Source organism: Neomonachus schauinslandi, chromosome 6 (genome assembly GCF_002201575.2).
Source record: "Neomonachus schauinslandi chromosome 6, ASM220157v2, whole genome shotgun sequence".
In the NCBI taxonomy this organism is placed as follows: domain Eukaryota; kingdom Metazoa; phylum Chordata; class Mammalia; order Carnivora; family Phocidae; genus Neomonachus; species Neomonachus schauinslandi.
Genome location: NC_058408.1, coordinates 145,010,918 through 145,037,071, shown reverse-complemented (window position 1 = coordinate 145,037,071; position 26,154 = coordinate 145,010,918). Strand labels below are relative to the sequence as shown.

General features: G+C 51.0%; 1 protein-coding gene across 4 annotated transcripts in view; it reads right to left on the bottom strand.

Moving 5' to 3' along the window:
- The window catches only part of LOC110592778 (transforming acidic coiled-coil-containing protein 2), a 162,569-nt gene that overhangs the window by 87,850 nt on the left and 48,565 nt on the right, over positions 1 to 26,154 (bottom strand). For all 4 annotated transcript variants that reach the window (XM_044916172.1, XM_044916170.1, XM_044916171.1 and 1 more), the window contains exon 3: positions 12,126 to 12,251. Coding sequence is in view for 3 of the 4 variants with exons in the window: in XM_044916170.1 (XP_044772105.1) it covers positions 12,126 to 12,251 (126 nt within the window). In the remaining variant the exon portion in view is untranslated. The remainder of the gene's footprint in view (positions 1 to 12,125; positions 12,252 to 26,154) is intronic.

The window sequence follows — 26,154 nt, the reverse complement described above, 5'->3', positions numbered from 1 at the left end:
AACGAGGTGGGAAAAAAATTAAAAAGTAAAAAAATAAAGCAGTGTTATATTATGACCCAAAGTATAAAATAGATACCCACCAGTCCATCTTGATAGAAATAAATGAGGGAATAAGTGGGGACCGCAGTCCCCCCAAGGAAGAGGGATTCTGCCGGCAGGCGGCCTTCAGACCAGAGCAGCGGCTTCAGCCCCTCTGCGGGTCTCCAGCCTGCCGGCCGCCCCTGCACACTTCAGACCTGCCAGTCTCCATCGTCACATGAGCCAAGTCCTTAACGTAAATTTCTCCGTCTGTATGTACATATAGATCCTACTGGTTCTATCTCTCTGGAGAGCCCCAGTAATCCGTTTGCTCATGCAGGGCATCCCCACTGTTAACGTGGACACTTGCCTGCAAGGGGAAACTTCAAATCAGCTGCAGCCCAAATGACCACTCATGGCATCACAGATCCAAATCATCACCACCTTGCTGGTGCCATCCCCAGGGCAGCTCACACCAGGGCCTGGGGGGAGGGGGGCAGAGACCACCAGGCCCCTCCTCTCCAAGGGCAGCAACCGTGGAGGGAAAGCTTTATACGGTACCTGCTTAAGTCCCTGGCCAGACCCTGGTGGGAGAGAGCGGAAGCTTCTACTCCATCACCAGCTGGGGCAAGGGGAAAAGACACATGTTCAGAGGCTTGGGGAGGGACATCTGCATGGGCAGCAGCTGGTGAGGTGCTGGGGACACAAAGGGAGAATTATTCCCAGTGGAACTCGGCTCATTATGGCACACTCATCAGGCCCCCTCACCCTACCCAATCCACCCCAGACACGTGGAAGGGGCTATTTAAAGACCCAGCAAGCTGCTTCCCTCCATCCTCACCCCGTTCCATGGGGCCTTTGCGTAGACACAGAGGAGGCCCCCTGCAATGCAGCCCACCCGCCCCCGCCCCTCCGGCCAGGCATGAATGCCTCCTGTGTTAGGCTTCAGCAGAAACTGGCGTGTCTTTGATGGGAGGCAGTGTGGGAGCTCGGGACACTCTGTGAATTGTCTTGTTTGATTTTGGGGAATGGACTTTTGTATGATCATTCCTAGTACTTTTTTTTTTTTTTTTTACAAGCAATGAACTCTGTGAATTGAGAACTACAGTACAGCTTTGCAAACTCCCTGGGATACACCCCCAAAACCCAAGGCCGAGAAAAGCCAAGGCCAAGAGGCTGACGGGTAACCAAGGAGCCACACCAGGGACAGGTGGGGACCCCTTGGGTGGGGAGGCAGGGGTTGCACGAAGATCTTCAGGAGAGAGAGGTCCCACATTCAGGGGGTGAGTGCCCCCTGCTGGCCATCCAGGGAAATGCCTGGAGGGCAGAGAGGCCCCCTGGGAGGGGGGACTTGGGTAGGAAGGACAGCCAACTGTAAACACACTCTCAAGCAAAGAGCTCAAAACAGGTTTGATTTTCTCCTTCGGCAAAAAGCAAGGCTATCAATGCCGTCCACAGGCTAAAGCTTGGGAACGAGTCCTCAGGGTGGGTTTGGCCCTCCCAGCCTCTCTCCAGCTGTCCACACTGCTGCCCACAGGGGAGCTGGCTGCCATGGGCACCCTACACTCAAAACACTGAAAGAATTCATACTCTTGCCCCAAATCCCTGTGGCTGCTGCAGGTACTGCAGGGCCCAGCCTCGGCCTCACCCCCAAGTTCCGCCCCCCTGGCCCTCACCTGCTCTGCTCCGTCAGGCGGGCCTCCCTCAGGGCCCACAACATAAGCTGCTCGCACTGCCTCCTGGGCTTGCAGCCCCTTCCCCTCGCCAGGCCAGCAACTCCTCAGCCTCCACACTTGGGCCTCGCTAATCAACGGCCACGGAAACAGCAGAAGCTCAGCCCCACTGGGGAACTCAGCGCTGTGTGCACTGTTCTGGGTACCTCATATCGGGTACGCGGTCAAGCATGCCCAGCGCCAAGCACTTTGTATGTATGACCTCAAATAACCCTCACAACAACCGTTTGAGGCAAATGTCACCATCCCCGCTTTACAGAAAAGGACACTGAGGCTCAGAGAGCTGAGGTCACTTAGGCAAGGTCATGGAGCCAGCATCCCAGCATCTGTGAGCCCTCAGTGAACAGGTAGAGGGAGAGCTGGGGTGTCCCAGCCGGCTGTGACCAAGCCAGGGGTCAGGAGCAGAGGCAGAGCTAGAACTCACGTTGCCTTCTTCCCTGAAGCCCGCAGAAATGAGAAGAAAAACAGAGACCAGAGAGTAAGGACCATGGGTAAGCCCGGAGCAAGGCTGATCCACAGGTGAACAAAAACGACAGTGTGTGCGTGGGCAGAACTCGGCGAAAGCACATGGGGGTTTCTAGCTGGAGTGACACCTCGCCGGTTCCCACTGATGTGTAACAACTGGACGGTGGCTGAAAGAATATATTTTACAAAGAAATGACTCAAAAGGAAGAATGCAAACTCCTGGAGGCTTTTAAGCTCCTTAGCCATTTTCACACTTTGAAGACTTACAGGCTTTCATATTCCTAAGCAGTGAACAGGCCACTGACCAACTCAAACTACCCATCTAAAACTTAGTTTCCTAAAGAAATTCTGCTGCCCGGGCCCCCTCTGTGCATGCCTCATGAAGATTTTATTTGATGTAATGCGGCTGAGGAAAGGTGATATACGGCACGGCTCTGCTATTTTAAGGGGACTCCACCGAAGTGCAAGGAGAGACTTCTGACTTTGAAATCCCTGGCAGAGGGGAGGGGAGACGCTGCCCCAGATCTGTGGCCTCAGAACAAAGCCAAACCCACAGGGCGAAGCCCAGGGACAGTCACACTCCACTGACGAGGGTGCCCACAGGGGACAGGTATTTGCCTCCCCCCCGAGAACATGGTGCGTGCATGGGGGGGTGTCCCTCAGCTCTGCAGCCCCTGCCCCGCTGGAGGCCTTGAGGCCTGCTCTCCCCCACCCTCCCTTCGGCTGGTCCCACCACAGGGCCACACCCTTCCTGCACTGGGCTCTCAGGAGCCCAAGGTACCAAACAAGTGACTCAACTGCTCTGTTAGGAATGGAGCCCCCACTCCCTCCCCGCCTCCAGCCTGCTGCTGGCCCATGCCCAGGGGCCAGAGAGGTCAGGCCCCCGACAGGGAAGCGCTCTCGGTGACTCAGACCAGCACCAGAAGTTGGGACTGCCCTTGCCTCTCTGTCGCCCCTTCCTGCTGAGTCACCTCCTCCTCCCTCCGGAACCTCTCTGTCCCAGCCACCTCTCTAAGCAGGCTGCCGCATGTCCTGCTCTGCCTGCCTCCTCCGTCCCCTCACATCGACCCCCATAGTCACCAGGATAACCCTGCTCAAGTTCTGATAAGGGCCTTGCCTTGCCTGAAACTTTCCACAGCCTTAGGAATCCAGGCAAGAAGACTCCCTGGCCTCCCACACCGGCTCCTGTGCCCCATCCCTGTCCTTGTCGCCTCCCAGGCTTGTCCTCTCCCTCTCCCTGCTCTAACCAAGCCAGTCCCCTGATGCTCCTGGCAGCTTCCTACTTCTGGCCTGGGCTCAAGCAGACGCTGCCCCTGCATGCCTACCTCTCTCAGGCCCTTCCCAGCCCACCCCACAGTCATCCTGAGGTGTCACCCAATCAAGGAGGCCCACCCCACGTGGGGGTAACCGTGCCCACCCTGCAGGGCCACGCTGGGCTGGGCCCCGACCTCTGAGCACCTTGTATTCCGCTACGGTGTCCTGCTCTCCTACTAAAGTCTCGGCCACTGTGGCTGCTCTGGCCCCCAGCACAGAGCCCGGCCCTGGAAAGTGCTCAACACATGGCAGTTCCTTCTCTGCCTCCCCTGACCTCCCCCACCCGTAGGCCAACTGTGCTGCCTTCTTGGAATCCAAGTCTGAGGCAGGACCAGCAACCAAATTTGCAAGCAAAGAGGAATGTAAATGAACGCAAAGTGAACATGCAGAGCCCCACGTTCCAGAGGGATGGAGAATTTCAGGACAGTGACAGCAGAGCACTGAAATAAGCACAGAGCCCTTTTGAGCGCCGGGCCCTGGGTGACTGTCTGGGTGGCATGCCCATGAAGCCAGCCCTGCTTCTAGACCCCAAGGAGGAGCTTACCTGGGGTCCCTGTACCGCTCCCCTGAGCCGCCGGAGGGCAGCGCTGCTAGAGCAGAGATGAGAAGCAGCTGGGGACAGTTCAGCCCCTCCGTGTCAGCCCCTGTGTCCACCCAAGCCTCCCTGACCCGCTGGGGCTCGTCCTGAGACATCATTCTCAGGGAGCTGGGCCCTCGGCCATGGCCATTGCCCCTGCCAGCCCTCAGCGGGACTCCTGGACAGACCCCAAACCTGCACAGAAAAGCCAGGGCCCAGAGATGAGGGCCTCACACATCCATCCTCGTGTCACCTCTGTTCCCTTGCCTTGATCTCTTCTCCTGTAAAATGGGCTGGGGGTAGGGCGTGTGAAGGTCTTTCTCGTAAAACTCTCAGACCCCTTTTCCGGGTTAAGGAGTTAACCAATGTTTTCCAAGTCTTGGTGGAATAACAAAGAAGTTGAATTCAAATACACAGCGTGTTGATATTTCTGGACGATGACAGAAATATTGATTTAAGTCTTTTGTGTTAAAGAGAAGTGTTAACACCCGGAGGGCACAAAAGCCACCATACTTCCAGCAGGCAGACGGTAACTTATGATCATGGCATTCTTTCCTGCTAGGTCCAGCTGGACAGGTCCTTAGAATCCTCTGGGACACAGATCCCTAGGGAGCCATTACTACTGGTCAGAGCTTGCCATCCCTGACTCAGTACCTCGCTCGCCGAGGTCCTCGCAAACAACAGCGGGTCCCCTTTGGTTGCAGTTTCCACCCACACGGAACCTGAGAGCCACGGACAATGTCGATGCCGGGCTTGCGTTCAGCCTGACAGCCCCGTGAGTCCAGCCCTGGTGAGATGCTGTCACTCACTGTTGCCTGTTGATTCCCTGTTCAGGGCATTTGAGTCCTTCCTGGCAGATCCCCCACGGACCTGATAGCGAACTGCATTTCAGAGATGGGCCGGAGTTGCCAAATTAAGCCCCTGTCCTGGGACAGACAAGAGAGTGACCTGGCTGTCACAGAGGGTGATAACACCCCTACGATCCAGGCCGAAACACACCACGTCCTGTCGGGCCAGAGGGGCGACAGCATCTTATCTCCCATTTCATATCACCATCTGGAAGGTCTTAGCACAACCATCCTTCCTCACGGGCTCTTGATTTTTTCTTCTCAAAGCTCCAAGTGCACACGATCACGTCATCGGGTGAGAGCTAAGGCCAAGGACCCAGCTCAGATGGAAAGTCAGAGGCAAGCTAGAGGGAAGAAACCACTTGGACGCTTTTGTTCTGGAGAGCTAAGCTCAGTGGGTCGGGGCACTGGACAGCAGAGGGACGTGCTTTGATACGGCTCGTCTGGGCGATGGGAGACACAGCACGCCCCTCCGACACTCAGCCTCTGCAGGGTGGCAAAGCCCGAATCCAAGGTGCCCAGACAGGCTTGCAAATTGGCTGGAAACTCCACAGCAGGCCCATCGAGCTATTTCTAGTCTCCCCCGAGATAAACCAGCATGTGAAACCCAGCCCATGAGAGAGTGCGGACAGCCCCTAAACATCGCTGACCTTCATACGTCCAGCTGGGGGCTGGCTGCGCACAGTTAACCCTGAACGGGCGTATCAGTTCCTTTCCAGTACATTTTTACCCTCTCTCCCTCCACAGAGCAAACCTATGCTCACAGAAGGGAAATTACTTTTAAGCTTGACCCAAGCAAAACAATCTACTTAAGAGAGGAAAGGGCATAAGCACCATCCCAGAGCTATGAGAGGGCCTCTGATCTGGGTCAGGAATTGCCACCACAGTCACCGGCAGCTCTGTGGGGCCTCTCTCCCTGCGCAGGATTCCTTCTGCGCCCTCCCAGGCCTGCTGACAGAGACTGCAGAGAGGGGAAGGCAGAGGACACAAGGAAACTCATCTCAGATATCCAAGATTCAGGGATTTCTTCAGCCCTACACCGTTAAAGCTGCTCAAGGCCCCTGAAAAACCAAAACAAGAACAACATCACGTGTTCATTTGAAATATGAAATTGTCAATATTTGAACGTGGCCAATGGGGGCCATTTGTATGTCTCCATCTCAAAGTAGCTCACTGGACTGGAAACTCAAAGGCCCTGAGCAGGTGCAGAGATGCACCCCAATTTACTCAGCCCGCTGGGGGCCGGTCACATTGATTGGATTTGTCAGCATGTACCTTTCACATGTCTCTTTTAAATGGCACAAAGGAATTCTGTTACTTATTTATTTTTAATTTTTTGGAAGTCTTATTTAGAGAAAATCTTTGGGTAACCCCTTTTCTTTTCTTTTTTTAAAAAAAGATGTGTTTATGTATTTGAGGGAGAGAGAGAGCTGCGGGAGGGACAGAGGGAGAGGGAGAGAATCTCAGCAGACTCCATGCTGAGCGTGGAGCCAGACACAGGGCTTGATCCCATGACCCTGAGATCATGACCGGAGCCGAAATCAAGAGTCGGACACTTAACCGACTGAGCCACCCAGGCGCCCCTGGGTGATTTCTTTTCTAAGTTAAAAAATAATAATAATACTTCCACTTTGTCATTCAGTTTTTTTATAAGGCGCTTGCTCACATAAAGGTTCGGCTAAACTCTGTGAGGCAGTTGAACCCACTCATGCAAACCCACAGCTGAAAATCTTCTTGTGCAAATGGATGCTGAGAAAATAAGCCAAAGACTTGGCAGCTAGAAGAAAAACAGAGGCTGTAAGTCAGTATGAATTCCCCGTACTTTCAACTGCAGAACTTTCTGAATTTGGACACTCTCTAGGGAGGCTCTGACACTGGGCAGGAGCTACCTCGGCTCTTGGCTCTTACATCTGATGGTGGAGATCAGAAACTTCAGCCACCAGCTGGGGCAGATGTGGAGCTGTTGGTAGCCAGACAGGGGAGGAGAACAGCATCTGGACAGGACTGCTTTACCCCCCGGTTCTCCAGGTGTGGACCCCAGACCAGCAGCACCATCACCTGGGAACTTGTAGGCATGCGGAGTCCTGGGCTGCTCCCCAGACCTCCCCAGTCACTAAGGGGAGGGCAGCAATGTGTGCACACTAAAGTCTGGCCTCCACGGACAGGAGTCAGGTGAGTAGCCTCCCAGCGGTGTCCGAGGGAGCCCTCCAGGGTCTAAAGAGACCACTCCGCTTGGATTCCTGACTAAAGGAAAAGCACAGGAGGTTCTGGGATGTAAGCAGAGTGCCCCATTCTATTCTGTTTAATAAGTGTGGTACAGCTGCAAGATTTCATTTAAACGATTCTACGGCATTAAAACCATTTTTGAAAGTACTTAACAGATGGGAGTATAAGTGGCCACGGACAACGTAGTCATTTGCAAAATGTTCTCAAAGGTCTGGGCCCAGGGAAGCCCACAGCACAAAGGGAAGCTCAATGAGCTACAGCAGGTTTCCAGGCTCTTCTCTGAGGAAGGAGCAAGTTTGGATGTCCTCCAGTGGCTTTAAGAGAGAAGAGGGGGTGCATCCAAATCCCTTCCATTTTATTTGAGAATTGTCTCCGAGATGGGGGTGCCATCTCTCTTTTTCCTTATTCAGAAGGAACATGTCTTAGAAGGATATGGCACCAAAGAACTGACAGGCAATTGGGGGGGGGGAGCAAAAGTGGCTTAAAGCACCACCCTCCAGCCCCACTTTAAAGAAAAAAAGGTTTTTTTTTAATTTTAATTTAATTTTTAAATTTAAAGTACCAACCTTGCTCCTACGGGGAGCAAACCTCTAGAGGGGACTGTCTCAGCCTCGCCCTCCGCCTCTCCTGCCCCTACTCTCAGCAGGACACAGAGGGGGATCAGAGGAGGGGGATCAGAGGAGGGGGTGCTATGGTCTGAATAGGCGTGTCCCCCTCAATTCACAAGTTGGAATCCTAATCCCCAATGTGCTGGAATTAGGAGGTGGGGCCTTTGGGAGGTGCCTAGGTCCTGAGAACCCCCACAAACGGGATTAGTGCCCTTCTAAAAGAGACCCCCACCAAGCTCCTCAGCCACTACCCCTACATGAGGACCCAGTGAGAAGTCTGCAACGTGGAAGAGGGTCCTCACCCGACCACCGAGATGCCTGTCCAGTCTCCAGAACTGTGAGCAATACATTTCTGCTGTTTCCGAGGCCCCTGGTCTGGGGTGCTTTGTTACAGCACCCCCAACAGGTGGGCCAGCAGGGCCTCTGCTGAGGTTACTCAGCAGCCCCTGCACGCCCAGAATGCCCTTTGTAGTTAACTCCCACGGAGCGGCAAGGTCAGGTGCAGCTGATTCTTGGTATTCACAGCGGTTACATTCTAGAAAGGTGTCACGGACGCCGAATTAGCTAGTTCTGAACCATTGTTCCCAGGGGTTATGCTGGCTTGGGTTCCCTCGAGCTTCTGGTCATAACATTTTTGTCAACGGGTCACTACGTAACCTTGTGTTAGGTGCATTTCTGTGTGAAAACGCCTTATTTAATACACATCACTGAATTCACAGCCAACAGCATCGTCATCACTTAGGCCCAGATGAAGCTTATCTAGCAGAAGTATTTCCTACAGAAGGCCCACGACAGCTTTCTTGCACTGAAATGCACTATGCAGCATTTCAGCACTACATTGGGGGCCATGCGAAGCAGCAAAATCATGAACAAAAAGCACAAAATTACAAAAACCGCGGCAGTAAATATACCGTAAAAGGACACTGGTTTCCAGCACGAGAGCTGGAAGAAGACAGGGCACCTTGCTCTACCTCAGCTGGGAACATGCCCCCCAGGCGACTCAGATTTCCTTGCTGCTCTGTACATGTTCACAAAAGGCCATGAGGGAGCCATGAGTATTGATCGTGGGGTTACAAATAAACCTTAGTGAGAGGCAAATTCACGAATATGGAAGCAATGAATAAGGAGTATTTTGTGAAAGCAGCTGATGACCAAAGCCAGACCAATCCCCGTTCCCATCAGAACTGCCTCTTTTCCATTAATTTCCAGTAAAAACAAGACAATGCAACTCCGGACAAATGTTGAATTAACACTGGCCAGGCACCAATGTCGCTCATTGAACCCTACCTGAATCCCTTTACTGGGAAATGAAGCCAGAAAGCTGGCCAAGTTCTCAGCACTGATAAAATCTGTGCTTAACCCCTGGTTCCTTCCTGCATCCTGTGATCACTCTTGGTCACAGTCTGAGGTGACACAGCTTCTCTATGTTGCGTCATCTTCCTTGGACTTGAAAGAGGCCAGTGATGTAGGTGGAACCCCATGCGTCATGAAAGGAGGAAACTGGCTCAGATGTCAAAGGGCAAAGGGTCCAGGACAGAACCCCTCACCTGCTAGGGGTGTTTGCTGGAGGATTTACAGGGACACTCGATGTGACACGCTCAGTACGGTGCCTGGAGAACAGGAGGTGCCTTCGATGCAAGGGTTAAGAGCACTTATCACTGGCCGACTGTCCAGGGCTAGGAGGGGACTTCAAAAACACTGACAAAGACCCAGGGGCACTTTAGTTCTTCCTGGAGCCACAGAGCTGTGCAGCCAAGTCCTCCTGCATCCAATACTCAGAGAGCTTCCCCTTGCCCCTCTGGGTCCCTCCATAAAATGGGGGATGATGATGATCGCAGCCCCATTCCAGGCTTCACTAAGCCCCCTTCACCAGCTTCCCAGGTCAGGGTCAAGTGAGAGCAGCTGTTCACCATGGTTTCCCTAGTGCTATGCAACACCACAAATGGGGAGCTGTTTTAGTGATACAAACATAAATCAAAATGTCTGTGTATAACACCTGAAACTTACACAATGTCATATTTGTATGGAACCGGAAAAGACCTCGAATAGCCAGAGGAATGTTGAAAAAGAAAAGCAAAGCTGGTGGCATCACAATTCTGGGCTTCAAGCTCTATTACAAAGCTGTCATCATCAAGACAGTATGGTACTGGCACAGAAACAGACACATAGATCAATGGAACAGAATAGAGAGCCCAGAAATGGACCCTCAACTCTAGGGTCAACTAATCTTCGACAAAGCAGGAAAGAATATCCAATGGACAAAAGACAGTCTCTTCAATAAATGGTGCTGGGAAAACAGGACAGCCACATGCAGAAGAATGAAACTGGACCATTTCCTTATACCATACACAAAAATAGACTCAAAATGGATGAAAGACCTAAATGTGAGACAGGAATCAATCAAAATCCTAGAGAAGAACACAGACAGCAGCCTCTGTGATCTCAGCCACAGCAACTTCTTGCCAGACACGTTTCCAAAGGCAAGGAAAACAAAGGCAAAAATGAACTATTGGGACTTCATCAAGATAAAAAGCTTTTGGACAGCAAAGGAAACAGTCGACAAAACTAAAAGACAACTGACAGAATGGGAGAAGATACTTGCAAATGTCTTATCATATAAAGGGCTAGTATCCAAAATCTATAAAGAACTTATCAAACTCAACACCCAAAGAAAAAATTAATCCAATCAAGAAATGGGCAGAAGACATGAACGAACATTTCTCCAAAGAAGACATACAAATGGCCAATAGACACATGAAAAAATGCTCACCATCACTCGGCATCAGGGAAATACAAATCAAAACCACAATGAGATACCACCTCACACTGGTCAGAGTGGTTAAAATTAACAAGTCAGGAAACAGCGGATGTTGGCCAGGATGCAGAGAAAGGGGAACCCTCTTACACTGTTGGTGGGAATGCAAGCTGGTTGCAGCCACTGTGGAAAACAGTATGGAGGTTCCTCAAAAAGTTGAAAATAGAGCTACCCTACGACTCAGCAATTGCACTACTAGGTATTGACCCCAAAGATACAAATGTAGTGATCCAAAGGGGCACCTGCACCCCAATGTTTATAACAGCAATGTCCACAATAGCCAAACTATGGAAAGCACCCAGATGTCCATCGACAAATGAATGGCTATAGAAGATACGGTATATATATACAATGGAATACCACTCAGCCATCAAAAAATGAAATCTTGCCATTTGCAATGATGTGGATGGAACTAGAGGGTATTATGCTAAGCGAAATAAGTCAACCAGAGAAAGACAATTATCATATGATCTCACTATAATATGGAATTTAAGAAACAAAAAAGAGGATCATAGGGGAAGAGACGAAAAAATAAAAGAAGACAAAATCAGAGAGGGAGACAAACCATAAGAGACTCTTAATCATAGGATTAGAGGGGAGGTAGGTGGAAGAGGATGGGGTAACTGGGTGAGGGGCATTCAGGAGGGCACGAGATGTAATGAGCACTGGGTGTTATATACAACTGATGAATCAATGACTTCTACCTCTGAAACTAATAATACACTATATATTAATTAATGGAATTTAAATAAAATTCTTTAATAAAATTAAATGTGTGTATAACACCTTAAACAATGTCATATGTGAATTAAACCTCAATAAAACTGGAAAAAATGTGGGTGTATATATACATGAAATAAACATCTATGTATATATATGGGGGAGTGGGGTGGGGAGGAGCAGAGAGATGAGGGTGTGTATGCGCGTGTACTCGCATCTGAGCCAAGTCCTGAGGCTGACTCTGAGCAAGCCTGGTTTAAACAGAGTAAGCGCCAGTGGGGATAAGCGCAGTGGACTTGGACATCATCTGTGACTGCTGTGGGGTGGCTGGGGCAGGGAGTGCAGGTGAGGGAAGACCCCGCTGGCCAAACCCGTTTGCCAAGCAAAGGCACGAGGACCTGCTCCCCTTCCCGGCTGTGCTGCCGGCTCCTCTCTCCTCCCTCCAGCACCAGAAGACAAAACAAGCAGCTAACCCAGCTCGTGTCCTGGGAGGTCAGAGGCAGCTAACTAAGTCATTCCTTGGCAAGGTATAAATAGCACGTCCTCTCTCCCAGAGGACTTCTATTTTAAATAGGGGCCCTTGAAGATCACAAGGGAACAAACCTTTAAAATGCCTGTTGGGCCAGGGTCTTCCTGGTGTCCCGTGAGCTCCCTAAGGAAGGGGCCTAGCCCTGTGTAGGAGGGGCATGTAGACCTAGGTAGGGGTGGGTGAGCAAGCGAGGGGAGGGGAGAGGAGGGAGGCAGCCGCAGGGCCTGGGCCCCGGGGTCTCACCACCAAATGCAGACCCAGCCCCCATGTACCTCTGGGCTGTCAGATCCCTGGAGACCTGGCTGATGGCATCACCATGGTGTGAAGAGGCAGCTAACAGTGGGTTTTCCGGGTCCTCAAGGATAGCTGGCTGGATGACGTCACCCGCTACATGTGACCTGGGAGAGGAGAGGGAAAAACCAAGGCTCAGAAATGTTCCTGAAAGTTTTCAATGTGTTGGAATAGCACATTTTATGTGGGCCATGAGCAGGGCTTCAGGGCCTCCCTTTCCAGAAGTGCAGGGTCTGCTGCTACTCCAAGTGTGGCCCACAGGTGGCGCCAGCCCAGGAGGGCTTTGTACAAAGCACAGAAACCCAGAGCAAGTTTAGAAGCCGGCAGAGCAACTTGATAGAGTAATTTTGTCTGCTGAATCTAATAATAAAAGTCAGGATGCTGCGAAACATCCTACAATGCACAGGACAGCCCCACCACAAAGAATTATCTGGTCCAGAATGTCAATAGTGCTCAGGCTGAGAAACCGTGGCTGTGAATCTTGTTTCATTTTCTAGTAATTCATTTAATTGTATTTTAAGGTTTTATTTATTTGACAGAGAGAGACAATGAGAGAGGGAACACAAGCGGGGGAGTGGGAGAGGGAGAAGCAGGCTCCCGCGGAGCAGGGAGCCCGATGCAGGGCTCGATCCCAGGACCCTGGGATCATGACCCGAGCCAAAGGCAGACACTTAACGACTGAGGCACCCAGGCGTCCCATTATTTTTGATCTATATGCATTAGAAACTTAGAATTTTTTTTAAGATTTTATTTTTAAGTAATCTCTACACCCAATGTGGGACTCAAACTCACCCCAAGATCAAGAGTCACACACTCCACCGACTGAGCCGGCCAGGCGCCCTGAAACTTAAAACTTAAAAACAACACTGGCCCTTCATCCACTGAGAAGGTGTACACCAGACAGCCTCCAAGAGCAGCAGGCTTTGCAAGTTCAGAGGGACACAGCTCACTGTCACACACTGGTCACGCATCAGCTCACTCCGCTGGGAAACCCCTTCCATAATCAGGTGTGTCTTACTAGTTCATCAGGGAGGACGATGACTTTGTCTTTCTGATGAACTTGGCTCTGGGCAGTAAGTAGCAGGACCGTCTCTTTCATTCCCTGAGTGGATACTGATTGCATACCAACTCTTAGGCTGTGAACAGGACAGAAGTGGGCCATGCTAGTGGGGCTGAGAGTCTTAGGCAAGAGTCAGACTTTTTTTTTAAATGCTTATTTATTTAGTAACAATTGCAGTAACCACTAAGAAGGAAAGATACAGATGGCTAAGACCGTAAACCAGGATGTCTGGGCTGGGGTAATGGGAGTAAGGGAATATTTCCTTGTGGAGTGGTAAGCTGAGGCCAGCCAGCCAGCTCAGTGATAATGACCCCATGCCAGGAACTGTTAGTCTAAGTGCTCATAGATATCGCCACATACGATCCTCACAGCGGCCCTGTGAGGTGGGTACTCTCATTACCCTTGTTTTACGGATATGGAAACCAAGGCACAGAGAGGCTGAGTAACTTGTCCTCGGTTGCACAGCTGGTAAGGGACAGAACTGGGTTACAAACCCAAGCCTGACGCTAGGGGCCATGTTTTTAACCACCACTCCAGGCTATGTCCCAGAGGTTGAAGAGTAAGAGAAAGGAAGAGTGCCTATAGTAAAGGAAGCCACCTATCTGAAATCCCTGAACCAGGAAGGAGTTTAGCTTTTGGGAGCAATGAATGTGAAAGGTCACTGTTGCAGGAGTGTGGATGACGGAGACTAGGAAGGGGAGAGGTGGACAGGAGCCAGACCCGAAGGCCAGGTCGAGGGACTGGATCCTAGGCCAAGGAATTAGTCCAAAATGTCTATCCAATGCTCCGCCACAAAGTGCTGCCCTTGGCCTTGAGATGAATGAGTGGCGGGGAGGCCCAGAGTAAGTTTCCTGAAACTATGTTTTAAATATGATTAGACCAGCCCACGCCTGTGCCCACACCTTACATTTATTCCCATGGACCTTGTGATGTTCCCTTCCTCCTCCACTGCTCCCATCCACCATTCCAAATCCCCCAGAACAAGATCCCAGAGCCCTGGGACCATGCCCAAGGAATCTGAGAGAAATGGGGACAAGGGGAAAAGAAGGAAGGAGCCAGCCTGGAGGAGAATCCTCAACTACAGGCACTAGCGACTTTCCAAAGTCATAAAAAAAGAAAAAACCTGAGTGGAAAAACATCACCCAGGAGCTTTGGCAACACACACTGAAAGCCATAAAAGACTTTGTTTCCTTCAACACAGTTATGGTACTTCCAAGAATTTATTTTAAGGAGATGATTAAGGGTATGAGCAAAGATGCTGATCATAACTGTGACCATAACAGCAAAAAAAAAAAAAAAAAAACCCCAAAACAAAAAAACTAGAAACAACCAAAATGTCCCCCAGCAGGGGACAGCTGATCATATTAAGGCATAGCTTCTATAGAACAGACTCACAGGCAGCTGTTTAAAAAAATTAAGGTAGATCTCCATATACCTAGAGGTGAGTGTATCCATCGTTAACTAAAAAGAGGTTTTAAAACCATCAGTAGCATGACCCACATTTCATCTGCGTGTATCGATGTTTGTGCGCATACACATATTTATGTACACACATGTGTGCAGCAGGGTGAATGAGTACCCAGCAATGAGGGAGGCTGTGTGCCAACGTGTGAACAGTAATTCTCTTTCAGTGGTGCTTTTTTTAAAAGATTTTATTTTTACATAATCTCTACGCCCAACGTGGGGCTCGAACTCACAACCCCCGAGATCAAGAGTCGCACGCTCCACCGACTGAGCCAGCCAGGCACAGCATGAGTGTTTTCTCCTGTTGGATTTATCTCTATTTTCTAGTTCGGTGCTGACTGTGCCCGGCTTTTATAAGCAAAATAAATAAGAAAGCATACGTAAGGACAATTTTAAGTGACAGGGAACAACTTCAGTTTGTACGTCACTCAGGGGAAGTTTTCAGAGATGGGACAATCAGAGTAAAGCCCACTTCTGTATCCACAGAGGACCCAGACTTGTCAGGCTCGTCCCGAGGCAGAAGTCCAGCCACACCTCACTCATCAGGCACCACGGGGACAATGAAGGTCCCGGCGGGGGGGAGGTTTGGGGGTAACAGATATCTGTCTGCATATTCTATGGGATGGCATTTTTATTTTAACTCTTTGGGAGGAACTATGTTTGAAAGCACACTGGACACTTCTCCGAATTTTCTGAACAGAGAATCTTGAACACAATGAAATGTTTTCTTAATGACATACAACCAGCATCCTCAGTGACTATGACGTAAGTGAGGAAGTACGCCATGGCCCTAAGAGCACGACTGTACGGGAAGCCCACGGGGCTGGGTTCTAGACCGGCCCCACCTTGGGATCTCAGCCAGGTGACTTCTCCATCTGTGAAAGCGAAGGTTACTGGACTGCACGGCCCCCAAGGATTCTCCCAACTCAGTCCTGTCCCCCACTCGCAGGCCGTCATCCAGCACACCTCTGCTAACTCGCCTGATTCTTCCCTACTTTCTGCCTTCAGTTCTCTGCTTCTCATGCACAGACTAAGACACGCGGCTGCGGGTGTTAGAATAGTGTGTAAATCAAGAGTTAATAAGCACTGATAAAGGTTTATAAACCATACAACATCATTATAATAATTTTAAAATATAAGTGTATGTGTATATATACACATATTAGCTTGAACCATATGAAACTCCTAAAAAATGGTCAAATTCACACTGTACCAGCAGCTCGAAGGCCTTTCTGTCTTACTTCCTAGTGACCCAGCTATGTTCCAGATGGCTACGAAGGGGGCAGAGCTGACTTCTGGGTGAGTGGAGGGATTCTTATAAAGCAGCTCTTCTTGGACCAACTGCAAGAGGCTATAAATGGTTTCTAAATTCTACCAGGAGCGGTGCTCAGACTAGAGTGACTGAAATATTTTTCAGAGGAAAAAAAAAAAATCTGTCCAAGATTTTAACCACCAGCTGCTTCCACCAGCTGCCAGGACCAGCCCACTATAAATTTAGTCAGGCCAGCAAAGGGTTGATTTTCTGCTGGAATGTCAGGGAGGGACGCTTGCATCAACAAGTGCTTCTCCAAAGGGACATGAGTCACCCTCAGAATGGAGGCAGAGAGGATCTGGCTTCAGAAAGGAAGGCAATCACGTTCAGGTCTAAAACGCCAGCACGTCAGCTCTACACACAGAATCTGTGCCCCAGGAAGAGCCCCAGGCTGAATCTCCTGGGAATCGCTGAGTAATAATCACAATTAATACCAATAATGAGAGAGGGAGGAAAGGCTGGGAGGTGATGGACACGTTTATGCCTTGATGGTGATGAAGGTGTCACAGGTGTGTCCTCAGCTCCAAACTCATCGAGTTGCAGTCAGTAAGTCCAGCTTTTTATGTGTCAATCATACCTCAATAAAGCGGTTTAAAAAAAGAAAAGGGATCGCACACTCCAGAGTTGACAGGCTAATCAAGAGCACGGCAAGTTCAAAGTCTAAAGTAAGAAGAAACGTGAAGGGTGCTAATAGAACAAACTACCTTAGAAAAACAGGGTTCTCTCAGGCGGGGCCATCTGGAAAGGCCCCCTGAGGGGCGGGGCAAGCAAAGTGCTTAACAGACAGAGGAGTGAGCTTTCCAGATTAAAAAAAGCTTCTCCCTCCTCTCTCTCTGATGGTTCAGACGGAAAGCCATTAGGCTTCTCTTACCCTGCCGTGGACGAGGCAAGGAAGGCGACAGGAGAGGGGACAGAGGCTGTCCCTGTGTTACCTACAGGGAGGGTAACAGAAAAATAACCCTATCAAGGGTAAGGGGAGCCAGGTCCTCACAGTCAGAGGATTTGGAAATACAAACGGTGATTAGGCTCCAGCACTCTCAGAGCTGTGTTGCAATCAGAGGAATGAGAAAAACACAGAACTAGGTGTAGGGGTGAGTGTGGGCACACACATACCTCTACTTCCCAGCTCCCTCTGCGGAGAGAGGTCAGTCAAAAGGACATTAAGAATTACCTCAAAGGGGCTGCTGCTGGCCAAATCTGGGACCACTAGGGCATAAAAAAAATACAGACACTAATGAGTTATAACCCATCAAGTAAAGTAAGAATCCATGAGTTCACACAGATACAAAGACGCACAAATGCACAAGAGGAGGAGAAGGAAAAGATCCTCTTTCCAGTACAAGGCCAACTTGGAAACTCAGGAGGAATGATGAAAGCCAAATCACCATTCAAGGGCCATCAGAGTAGTGGTCGTTTCAGGCAGCCATCGAAGGATGCTAAAGCAGGTGGGCGGTTTAAAGAAGTAAAGGACACTGTGTGGTCTTGGATCCACTTAATGGTGGAGAAACCAGGTGGGCACCAACCTGGCCAGGTGCTGACCAGGACTGCCATCTCTGGTGGTGGGACGGTCATCACACTGTGCTCGGGGACATGACCCGCTGGGAAGAGCACAGCATCACTTCTGTGGGATGCCTGAGCAAAATGGCCAGCCAGCCAGGTCATGAGAAAACTTTGGATAGACACAGGTTGAGGGATTTTTCCAGAATGAGAGAGCTGTACTCTTAAAGGTCACGAAAGACAAGGAGAGACTGGGGAATTCTCCCAGATTGAAGAGAGTCCACAAGCACACAGTCGAATATGACACATGCTTTAGGGCTGGATCCTGGATCGGATGGAAAAGGGGACAAGCTGGTAAGTCTGGATGGGTTCTGAAGACTAGGGGTATGGTGGCCTGGTGCATCCATTTCCCGACTGCATGGCTATGTTGGTCTCATTCTGGAGTGTCCTTGTTTTGGGGAAAGGAACACTGAAGTGTTTATTTTGGTTTGCATTTTGGAGGGTGACAGCTTCGTGTTTGCAGCTGGCTCTCAAATGATCCAGAAAAAGAGAGAGGATAATACAGGGGAAGGACCAAGCACATCGTGATGAAGTCTCAACATGAGGCACCTGGACAAAGGGAATATGGGAATACTCTACTCTTCTTGTGGCTTTTCTGTAAGTTGGAAATCATTTCAGAAACAACAACCTCCTGGACAAAGGCATGCGGGCAAACAGCCACACCCCAGTGCCCCAGAACTCAGTTTGGGTTCTAGAGGACACAGCGGGGCGTGTACGGGGCCATCAGGAAGGGGAGCTGCAGACCCACACCTGGGCAGCTGGGGCCCAGACGAGCTTGGAGAAGATCTCAAAAGTCAGGCCAAGAATCTGTTGTTTGGGCAGCAAGGGGGAGCATCCGAGATTTATGAGCAGGGGAGCAGCAGAGTATTTCGGAGGTAGAGCCATGTTCCAGAGCAGAGAATAACTGGGGGAAGAAATGCAAGCCAAGCCAAGGAGTGGTTCAGGTGCCAGGTAACGCTGGATGGGATCTTGGCAGCTACAAAAGAGCTGGGATCTGCTGTGCGGGAGGCTTCATGATGTCCACCCGACACCAGGTGTTGGGGGTCGGGGGAGGACATGGGGAGATAGCAAAGCTGATTCAGGTTTTGAGTATCTAATTGGCTGGAAAACCACGTTATTAACTAACCGCATGCCTCCCTCGTACATAATACCTTAATATTTATCTTTCGATGAAGTCAGTTGTTCAATTTAAAAGAATATTCACCATCTAAGTAATAACATCAGTGAGGCTGTGGTTTTGATGTGCTACTTTTCCTTTTTTCTAATATATAGGTCTTAAAATTACCAGGCAGCACCCAGGCTCCGGGCAAGGCCCCTTGGGAGCTATGCAGCACACTCTGGAAAACACTGGGGCAGCTCTCAACGACACAGCTGAGATAGAGCCCTGTGCTGCTCACATCTGCTCAGTCCGGTTTCAAAAAGAGAAGCAAAGCCTGTCATAAATCGGCAAACTGGAATCTTCTGGAATCGCACATCTTTATAAACTGTTGGTCCATTGCGAGCTTGGCATGACCCAACTGGCCAAGGGTAGGAGCCACAGTAAAGGCACGTAACATATGGGGCACATCTGCGCATCCTCTTCGGATCTCCCCCTTGGCGTTCGGAGACAAGAGCTTCGTCCTCTGGCATGAGGGGCGGATACACCTGACCTCTGCTTCGGCCGCTCCTCCAGAAGCTGGGCTTACCAGGCATCCACCTGCTCAGGACAAGCAATGCTTTGCTTTTTTAGTCCCTATGGAGAACAACGTGTTCCTTTTGTGATCCGGCAAACGATGAAGTGGGACAAGTATGACCTGGCAATCCTGAAGGCCAGGTACAAGAGTTGGGCTCAATAGGTAAGAGGATTCCTAAAACCAGAGAGTTCCACCGTTCCTGGGAGCAGGGGAGTGTGAGCCCCTGACAGATAAGGGGCCTGATGAAGGTCTCAAGCACACTGTTTTTACTGATGATAATATTTTAGCATGTACTAAATGCTGTAACAAATGCAAATAAGTACAATAAAAGTTTTGACGATATAACAATAAATAATCATAAGAGCAGCGAACATTGTTAAGTGCGGAGCATGGGGTGAAGAGTTGTGCACACCCTTGCTCATCTAGCCCTTCGAAGGGGTATAAAGTGGTCAGAATTTGAACCCAGGCCCCAAAACACAGGATCCAGGCAACCCCACAGCGTGGGGGGCCTGGCTCGAGCTAAGAACAGGAAGAATCTCCCACGCGACTCCAGGAAAAGCAACGTGTCTGAGAGATCCTAGAGCCCATGTCAGGGAGAACAGAGATTTTCCACTCCCATATAAGAAAGGCCAGCAATTTAAAGATTTGTCTTCAGTTAAAAAAAAAAAAAATACTAAAAATTTTTTTTAAAATAAGAAAATACACAGCTACTTGTATTTGTATAGTATGTTAGATCTCCGCCAAATGGTGTTGTTTTAGGATTCTCCCCCACCCCTATGTAGTTGGCAGACAACTTATTTTATAGAATAGGAGACTGAGGCTCACGGAATTAAGTCCCTTGGCAAAGAGACAGCACGGCGAGCACCCGGGCCTTCTGCCACTGACCTGTCCTCATCATAGGAACCCACGCGGTGGCCCCGGCCATTCCCCCAGTGGGCACGCCACAGTTCCGTCTGAGTTCAGCTGCACAAGGAGGCGGAGGTGGCAGAGGCCCCTGGGGGGACAGGCCAGCAGGGGGATCGTGGCTGCAGCAACAGGAAAGGACCCTCCACCTTGTTCCCTGCCATCTTCCCAGCCCAGAGTCAGCAAGGAAAAAGCTGACGGGGATGAATGAGCCACAAGGGACAGAGCCACAGGGAGGAAAACCAATGGCATCAAAGAAGTAACAGTTCCAACAATGAGGGTGACACTACGTGACATTTTATAGACACTTAACACGGAACATCTGTCCATTTCAGTTTTGAGCTGTGCTTTTCATATTTCAGGGCCAAACATTTTTTGCACACTCCTGGTAAGCCCTGGGCCTCGGTACTGGGCCTTTGCCAATGAAGAAATAAGGCCCCTCCCCCTCTTCGCTGAGAGGCAGGATGGGGCAGGGGGCTGGAGGCTGGGCCCCCACTCCAGCAATAAAGAGCTGTGTGACCTTGTGGAAAGGCTCCTTCAAGCCTCAGTTTCCCCATCTGTCAAAGAAGGCAATGGTAGTCCCTGCCTGGCCAGGGAGTGGTGAGGGTTGAGGCCAGCCCCGTAACTTTCCTCCCTCGAAGGACCCAGCATCAGTAATACAAACACAGCGGGGTACACTGTCTTCCCAACAGAACACCCTGCAGGTGCTTTTTCACAGTCCACACGCCTGCCTCCCCTGCCCAGGTGTGTGCCGTGAGGTGTACGTGCTGCTCCTTCGCTCCCCCGTCAGGGCACTGTCGTGGGATCGGAATGAATACAGGTGGCAACAAAGGGAACCGATGTTTATGAGCACCCACTATGTGCCAGGCACTGGACGGGCCCTTTGCCACTTTGAGCAACGTGAAGCCCATTGCACGAAGAGCAAATCGAGCCTCTGGGCAGGGAAGTCACCCTACCCAGGGCCACACTGAGCTGAGCACCATCCCCTGCTCGGACTCCAGCCCTCACGGGCAGACAGGATGCATGGGCACAAGCAGCATCTCCCTCAAGGATGTGCAATGAATAGTGACAGGCAAAGCAGCCTGGTGGGGTCTGCCTTCCCACGAAAAGGAGGTGAACAGCCAGCATGGAGCCGCTGGGCAAGACCTTTTCCTCCCTGGGCTGCAGGTGCCTCCTCCATAAAAGGAGGTTTGGACTGTTCGTCCTCTATGTTCCCTTCTAGCTCAGTGATTTTTCAGATCTGGAAACCCTGAGGCTCTGGAGGTGCAGCCCCTGGGCTGGCTGAAATGGATGGCTTGGAGGAAGCCCTGGGTAGTGCCCCCTTGGCCAGGGGCCAGATTCCTGGTTAGGACTTAAGGATGGGAGGCAGGGGGTAACCTGCTGACTCAAGGCTCCAGCTCCCAGGAGACCTGGTGGTGGAGAGAAGGTGCAGAGGGAGAACCTTTTTCTCATATACAACTTAATCACGCCTTAAAAATGGCTATCAATCCCACACCCCACACTGGGTGCGGTTAGTGAGCCCAAGGACAGCAGTTGATGACAAGCTCAAAGGGGAGGAAGTCATTCCAGGAGGGACAAGGCAGGGAGGTAGTACCCACTGTTCTTTGCAAAAGATAAAGAAATTACCAAACCCAGGTACTGGGAAAAGCCACAGGATCAGGTGAGTGATGATGCAGCTGTCCCCCTGATCAAAGGGACGAAGCCAAGAGAAGACACCTGCCAAATGGGCCAGCACTTCTGGGGTCAAGATCCCGGCCAAGGGGACCTACTCCTCCCGAAAGCCAACGCAGGGAACCCACTGTGCCTCAACTCCACCAGAACACTGGCACAGAGATCAAACGGAGTCATCCGTGGGGTGGGCGGGCAGCGAATGGGGTAAAGACAGCCCAGACTCTGGACAGGACCGAGCTGAGGCTGAATCCAGCTCTGCCATTTCCTAGCCATCTGGAGCCCTGGGCAAGTCCATGAACCTCTCTGAGCCTGTTTCTGACCCTGTGAAATGGGGACAAATTGTATAACTTGGAAGGATTGTTAAAAGAAAGCAGAGCACAAAGCATCTGTACAGCACGGCGTCAATCTCATAATAGGTCCTCATCAGACAGTCGGTGTTCGATAAACACGTGTTGACTGTATGGACGCTTAGAGAGTAGCAACAACACAAAGATGTCAGCAGCTGCCACCACCAGAGCTTCCTGGCTCCCCTTAGTTCAGGCCAGAGACGGCTCCCTCTCTAATTTTTTCGAGCCCAGACCAGGCATCCCAGCTCACAAACAAACCGGAGTCTGCATGAACGTCTGGAGTGTATTGGGAGACAAGGCAAAAGTTTAGTTGTTGGTTTTTTAAAACCTTGCCGAGTCCTCGGTTTCCTTTGATGGTCACAGATTTTTCTCTGCTTCCAAAATTACACAAGTCGCACAATTAACCCCGACGGCTCTCCCTACACATAGAATGTAATGAGGTCTAGACCTTGTACGAGGAATAAAGGCGGACACCCCATAGTTCCAGAGACGGGGGGCCAAAGCAGACAATCGCTGGCCCTAGAAGCCAGGAGATGGGCTCTGCCCAGCACGGTAGTCCTGCCCAGGAACAGCAGGAGAGACGAGGCAGGGTCTTGTCGACCCTGGAGCAGAGAGACCCTGGCACATGGCTGACCACCAGACAACCTAGACGCAGGGAGCTGTCAGATGCAACTTCCTGAGCCAGGTAACTCACAGGTGAGCGAGCTGCAGTGAAGGCATGCAAGGTGACATCGGGCCTTTGCCTGTTTAATGGGAAGGAGGCAGGGGGACAGCAGACAGCCATGGAAAGCCGAGGATCAGAGGGATAAAAGAAGGAGGGAAAAGATGCTCCTGCCCCGGGCATGAGCCAACCTCTTACTACCTCTTCTCAGTTTGGAAGGGGCCCCGTTGGGAGAACTGGCATGATGTGAGCCAGCCCCGTGCCCTCAGGAGCGTAACCAAGTGCTCTGAATGACACAGCAGGGGGCTCCCGGGCCTCCAAGGCCCCACATGGATGCAAGCCCACCAGGAGAGGGGGCTGAGCAGGACCAGAAACGGCCAAATCTGCACATGAGCTGGTACAGCAACTACTTCTTCTTTCCAGTGTTTCCCTCAGATTTGCTCTCTGTGAGCTGAACTGAAGGGAGTTTCCTATTCTTTTATTTTTACTTGTTTCCTGGGGAAACTATAAATGAGCAATTAAATGGGAGGATGGGCAAAACAGGGGGCTGGAGAGCCGGCTTCCGAATAAGAGAGAACCCTGTTCACTAGCACACCTCCTCATTTCCACTTAAAAATAATACCAATAAAAAGAAGCTCTCAGAGGTCTTAGGAACTCCACCTCCCCTAATCAAATCCCTTTGATCATAACCAGGTGAAAATAGAACCAGAACCTTCTGTGTGCACAGGACTTCACAGTTTGCCAGTATTTGCAGGCACATAATGGCACTTGCCCCCACAATCCTGTGAGCCAAGCGGGCAGGGATACGTGGATATGTGTCCACACCATTAGGAGATGGCAGTCGGGACTCAGAGACGGTTAGTGACCTGCCCAAGGGCACACAGCTGGTAGGGCTGGGGCAGGGACTCAAATGTAGGAGCTCAGTCTGAAACTGGGAGCTTTGTCTGTACTGTCCCTCCCATCCCAGGGAAAACCCATCTTGGGAACTTTGCTTTCTCTGAATTGGCCACACTAAATACCCTTGCCAAGTGCCAGACTGAAGGCATAGACCAGACGGGACCAGAGAGGAAGGGAAGGGGGACAGAGCTGATCCCCAAGATATCTGTAATGAAACCTCCACTGCAGATCATTGTCTAGAGGCCCCAGCACATTTCGTTTGCCCTCTCTATTTTTAGAGCCACTTCCCTACAAACTTTTGTTTTGCCAGGTCATCTTCTTCATGCCTTTCCTTTCTCCTGAATGGTTCCATAATCCATGGGCTGTTTTGGCATCTCAGTGAGTTGCTGTAGAAATGATTCCTGAGGTTATAAACAAGGGACCGTGACCTCAGTGGGGGAGAGACAAAACCCAGCCACCGAGCCAGATGTCATACGCCTTGGTCACAGGTCACAGTAGGAGAGACCCAGGCACCCAGCTCTGTGGTCTTCTTTTTTGACTTGCTCCTCTGGCCAGGAAGAGTCAGAGACTCTATCACCAGCCTCCTGGACCTTCTCCTCGTTGTGCAAAAGGTACCAGGGCCTATAAACCCAAACCACAGTCAATCCAAGAACCGTTTGCTTTCAGCTGTGGACCTGAGTCCCAGGAGAAACACACACACACACACATACACACACACACACCCCGAGTCCCAGGAGAAACACACACACACACACACACACCCCACTCCTTGAAAGCAGGGACTCACTTCAACCACTGACCCCCCCCCCCAGGCCCATGTCACTCTTATGAGTGTACTGCAAACTAGGCAGGTCCTCCCTCAAGCAGTGCCTGTCTCCATAGAAATGACAAACATAAATAACCACAATACAAAGCGGGATGAGACCACAGAGGCCTCAGGACTTAGCTGAGAGAACACCATGCCAGGTGCCTGGGATCCTGGGTTAGAGTCCCACCTTCACATGTGACGCTGGACTTCTCTGAGTCTCCCTTTGGGCATCTATAACATGCAACTTTGATCTTTAAGTTTCCTTCCAGCTAAGATATTTAAGTTTTTAAGTGTTTTAAGTTTTAAGAGTTTTTAAGTGCTCAAACTCAGAGACAAAAAGGATGGAGATGAACAGGGGGACCAGAGGCCAGTTCCTTGCAGGTTTCCCAGGGGGGCGCATTTGTTCCCTGGATCTCCACAAGCAGTGATGCCTGTGTGGGGGTCGCGCTCCATGGTGCCTGGCCTACCTTTACATGAGGGACTAGCGATAGTGCAGGAGCTGAAAAAGAGGCTCGGGGTAGCTCAGAGTCAGCCGTGGCATCTGGATGAGGGCAGTTCCTGACCTATTTCCTGCTCCGGCCCTCCTCTGAGGAGAATGCCTGAGCCCAGGGCAGAGCCTGTGAGAAGGAGCCCCAAGGGACTCACCTGCCTGGCACAACCGGCCCTATTCTCTCCAAGAGCTCCCAGCCTGAGCTCCGGATGAGAAAGCCCATGGTGGGCAGCTGGGCGGTAGCCCACTCCCCAAGCCCCAGCAAACCCTTCCTCCAGCTCCACAACTTCAAACCGGGCCCCTGAGAACAATGGTGAAGACTCAACTTCGAAACATGTAAGTGATTGAGAATGGATGAAGCCACAGATGAAACCAGCCTCAGGACATGGCCCCAGACGTTTCCAAAGTCACTTCCAAATACTACAATGAAAACAGCTTTTGAAATGTGGCTTCACAGCGAATCCCAGAGAAATAAGAACAGAGAGTTCTCTGCCTTCTAACAAAGGTCCGCCCTCTTCTGGCATAAAACGGATAGAAACCAGCACCAGGACCCTTGATTGTCCAGTACCGCGCCGGCAGGGGGTTGGGACAGCCTCCTGCACCCTTGCACACACTGTGGGCACGCTAACCCGGCCCCCTGGCTGCCCTTCCCGAAGTTTCCATTCGCACCTCCCCAGCCCACCGACACATTTTCTCACAATGTCTATCTCCGTTGTATTTAACGCCCCCGCCGGGCACAAGGTCCTGTCCTTAGCATCTGACAGAGCCAGGAGATAACTAGGCTACCAGCACGATGGGGATGATGATGATGACGATGCCATTGTAAGCAAAGACAAGCGCTGAGGAGGACAACAAACACGGCCTGAGCCGCAGCCTGTGCAAGCAATCAGGACTTTTGAAGTCGCTTTTCCAGGACGTGCAGAGGCCAAGGAAGAGTCACGCCGCGGGGCCGAGGAGTCAAGGACGCTCAGGGGAAGCTCGGCGGGTCACGTGCTCGCCGGAGCCCCGAAGTGCGCTCGGCCCCGCTGACGTAACTATTCGAGAATTTAAAAGTCCCCAACTCGGAGGAAATGCAGTGCAGTTTTATGGCTCATCCACGCGCCGCCGTGGACTGCCGGGGGTGACCCCCACGCGACCGGGTGGCACCGCTCGGACTCGGAAGGAGCC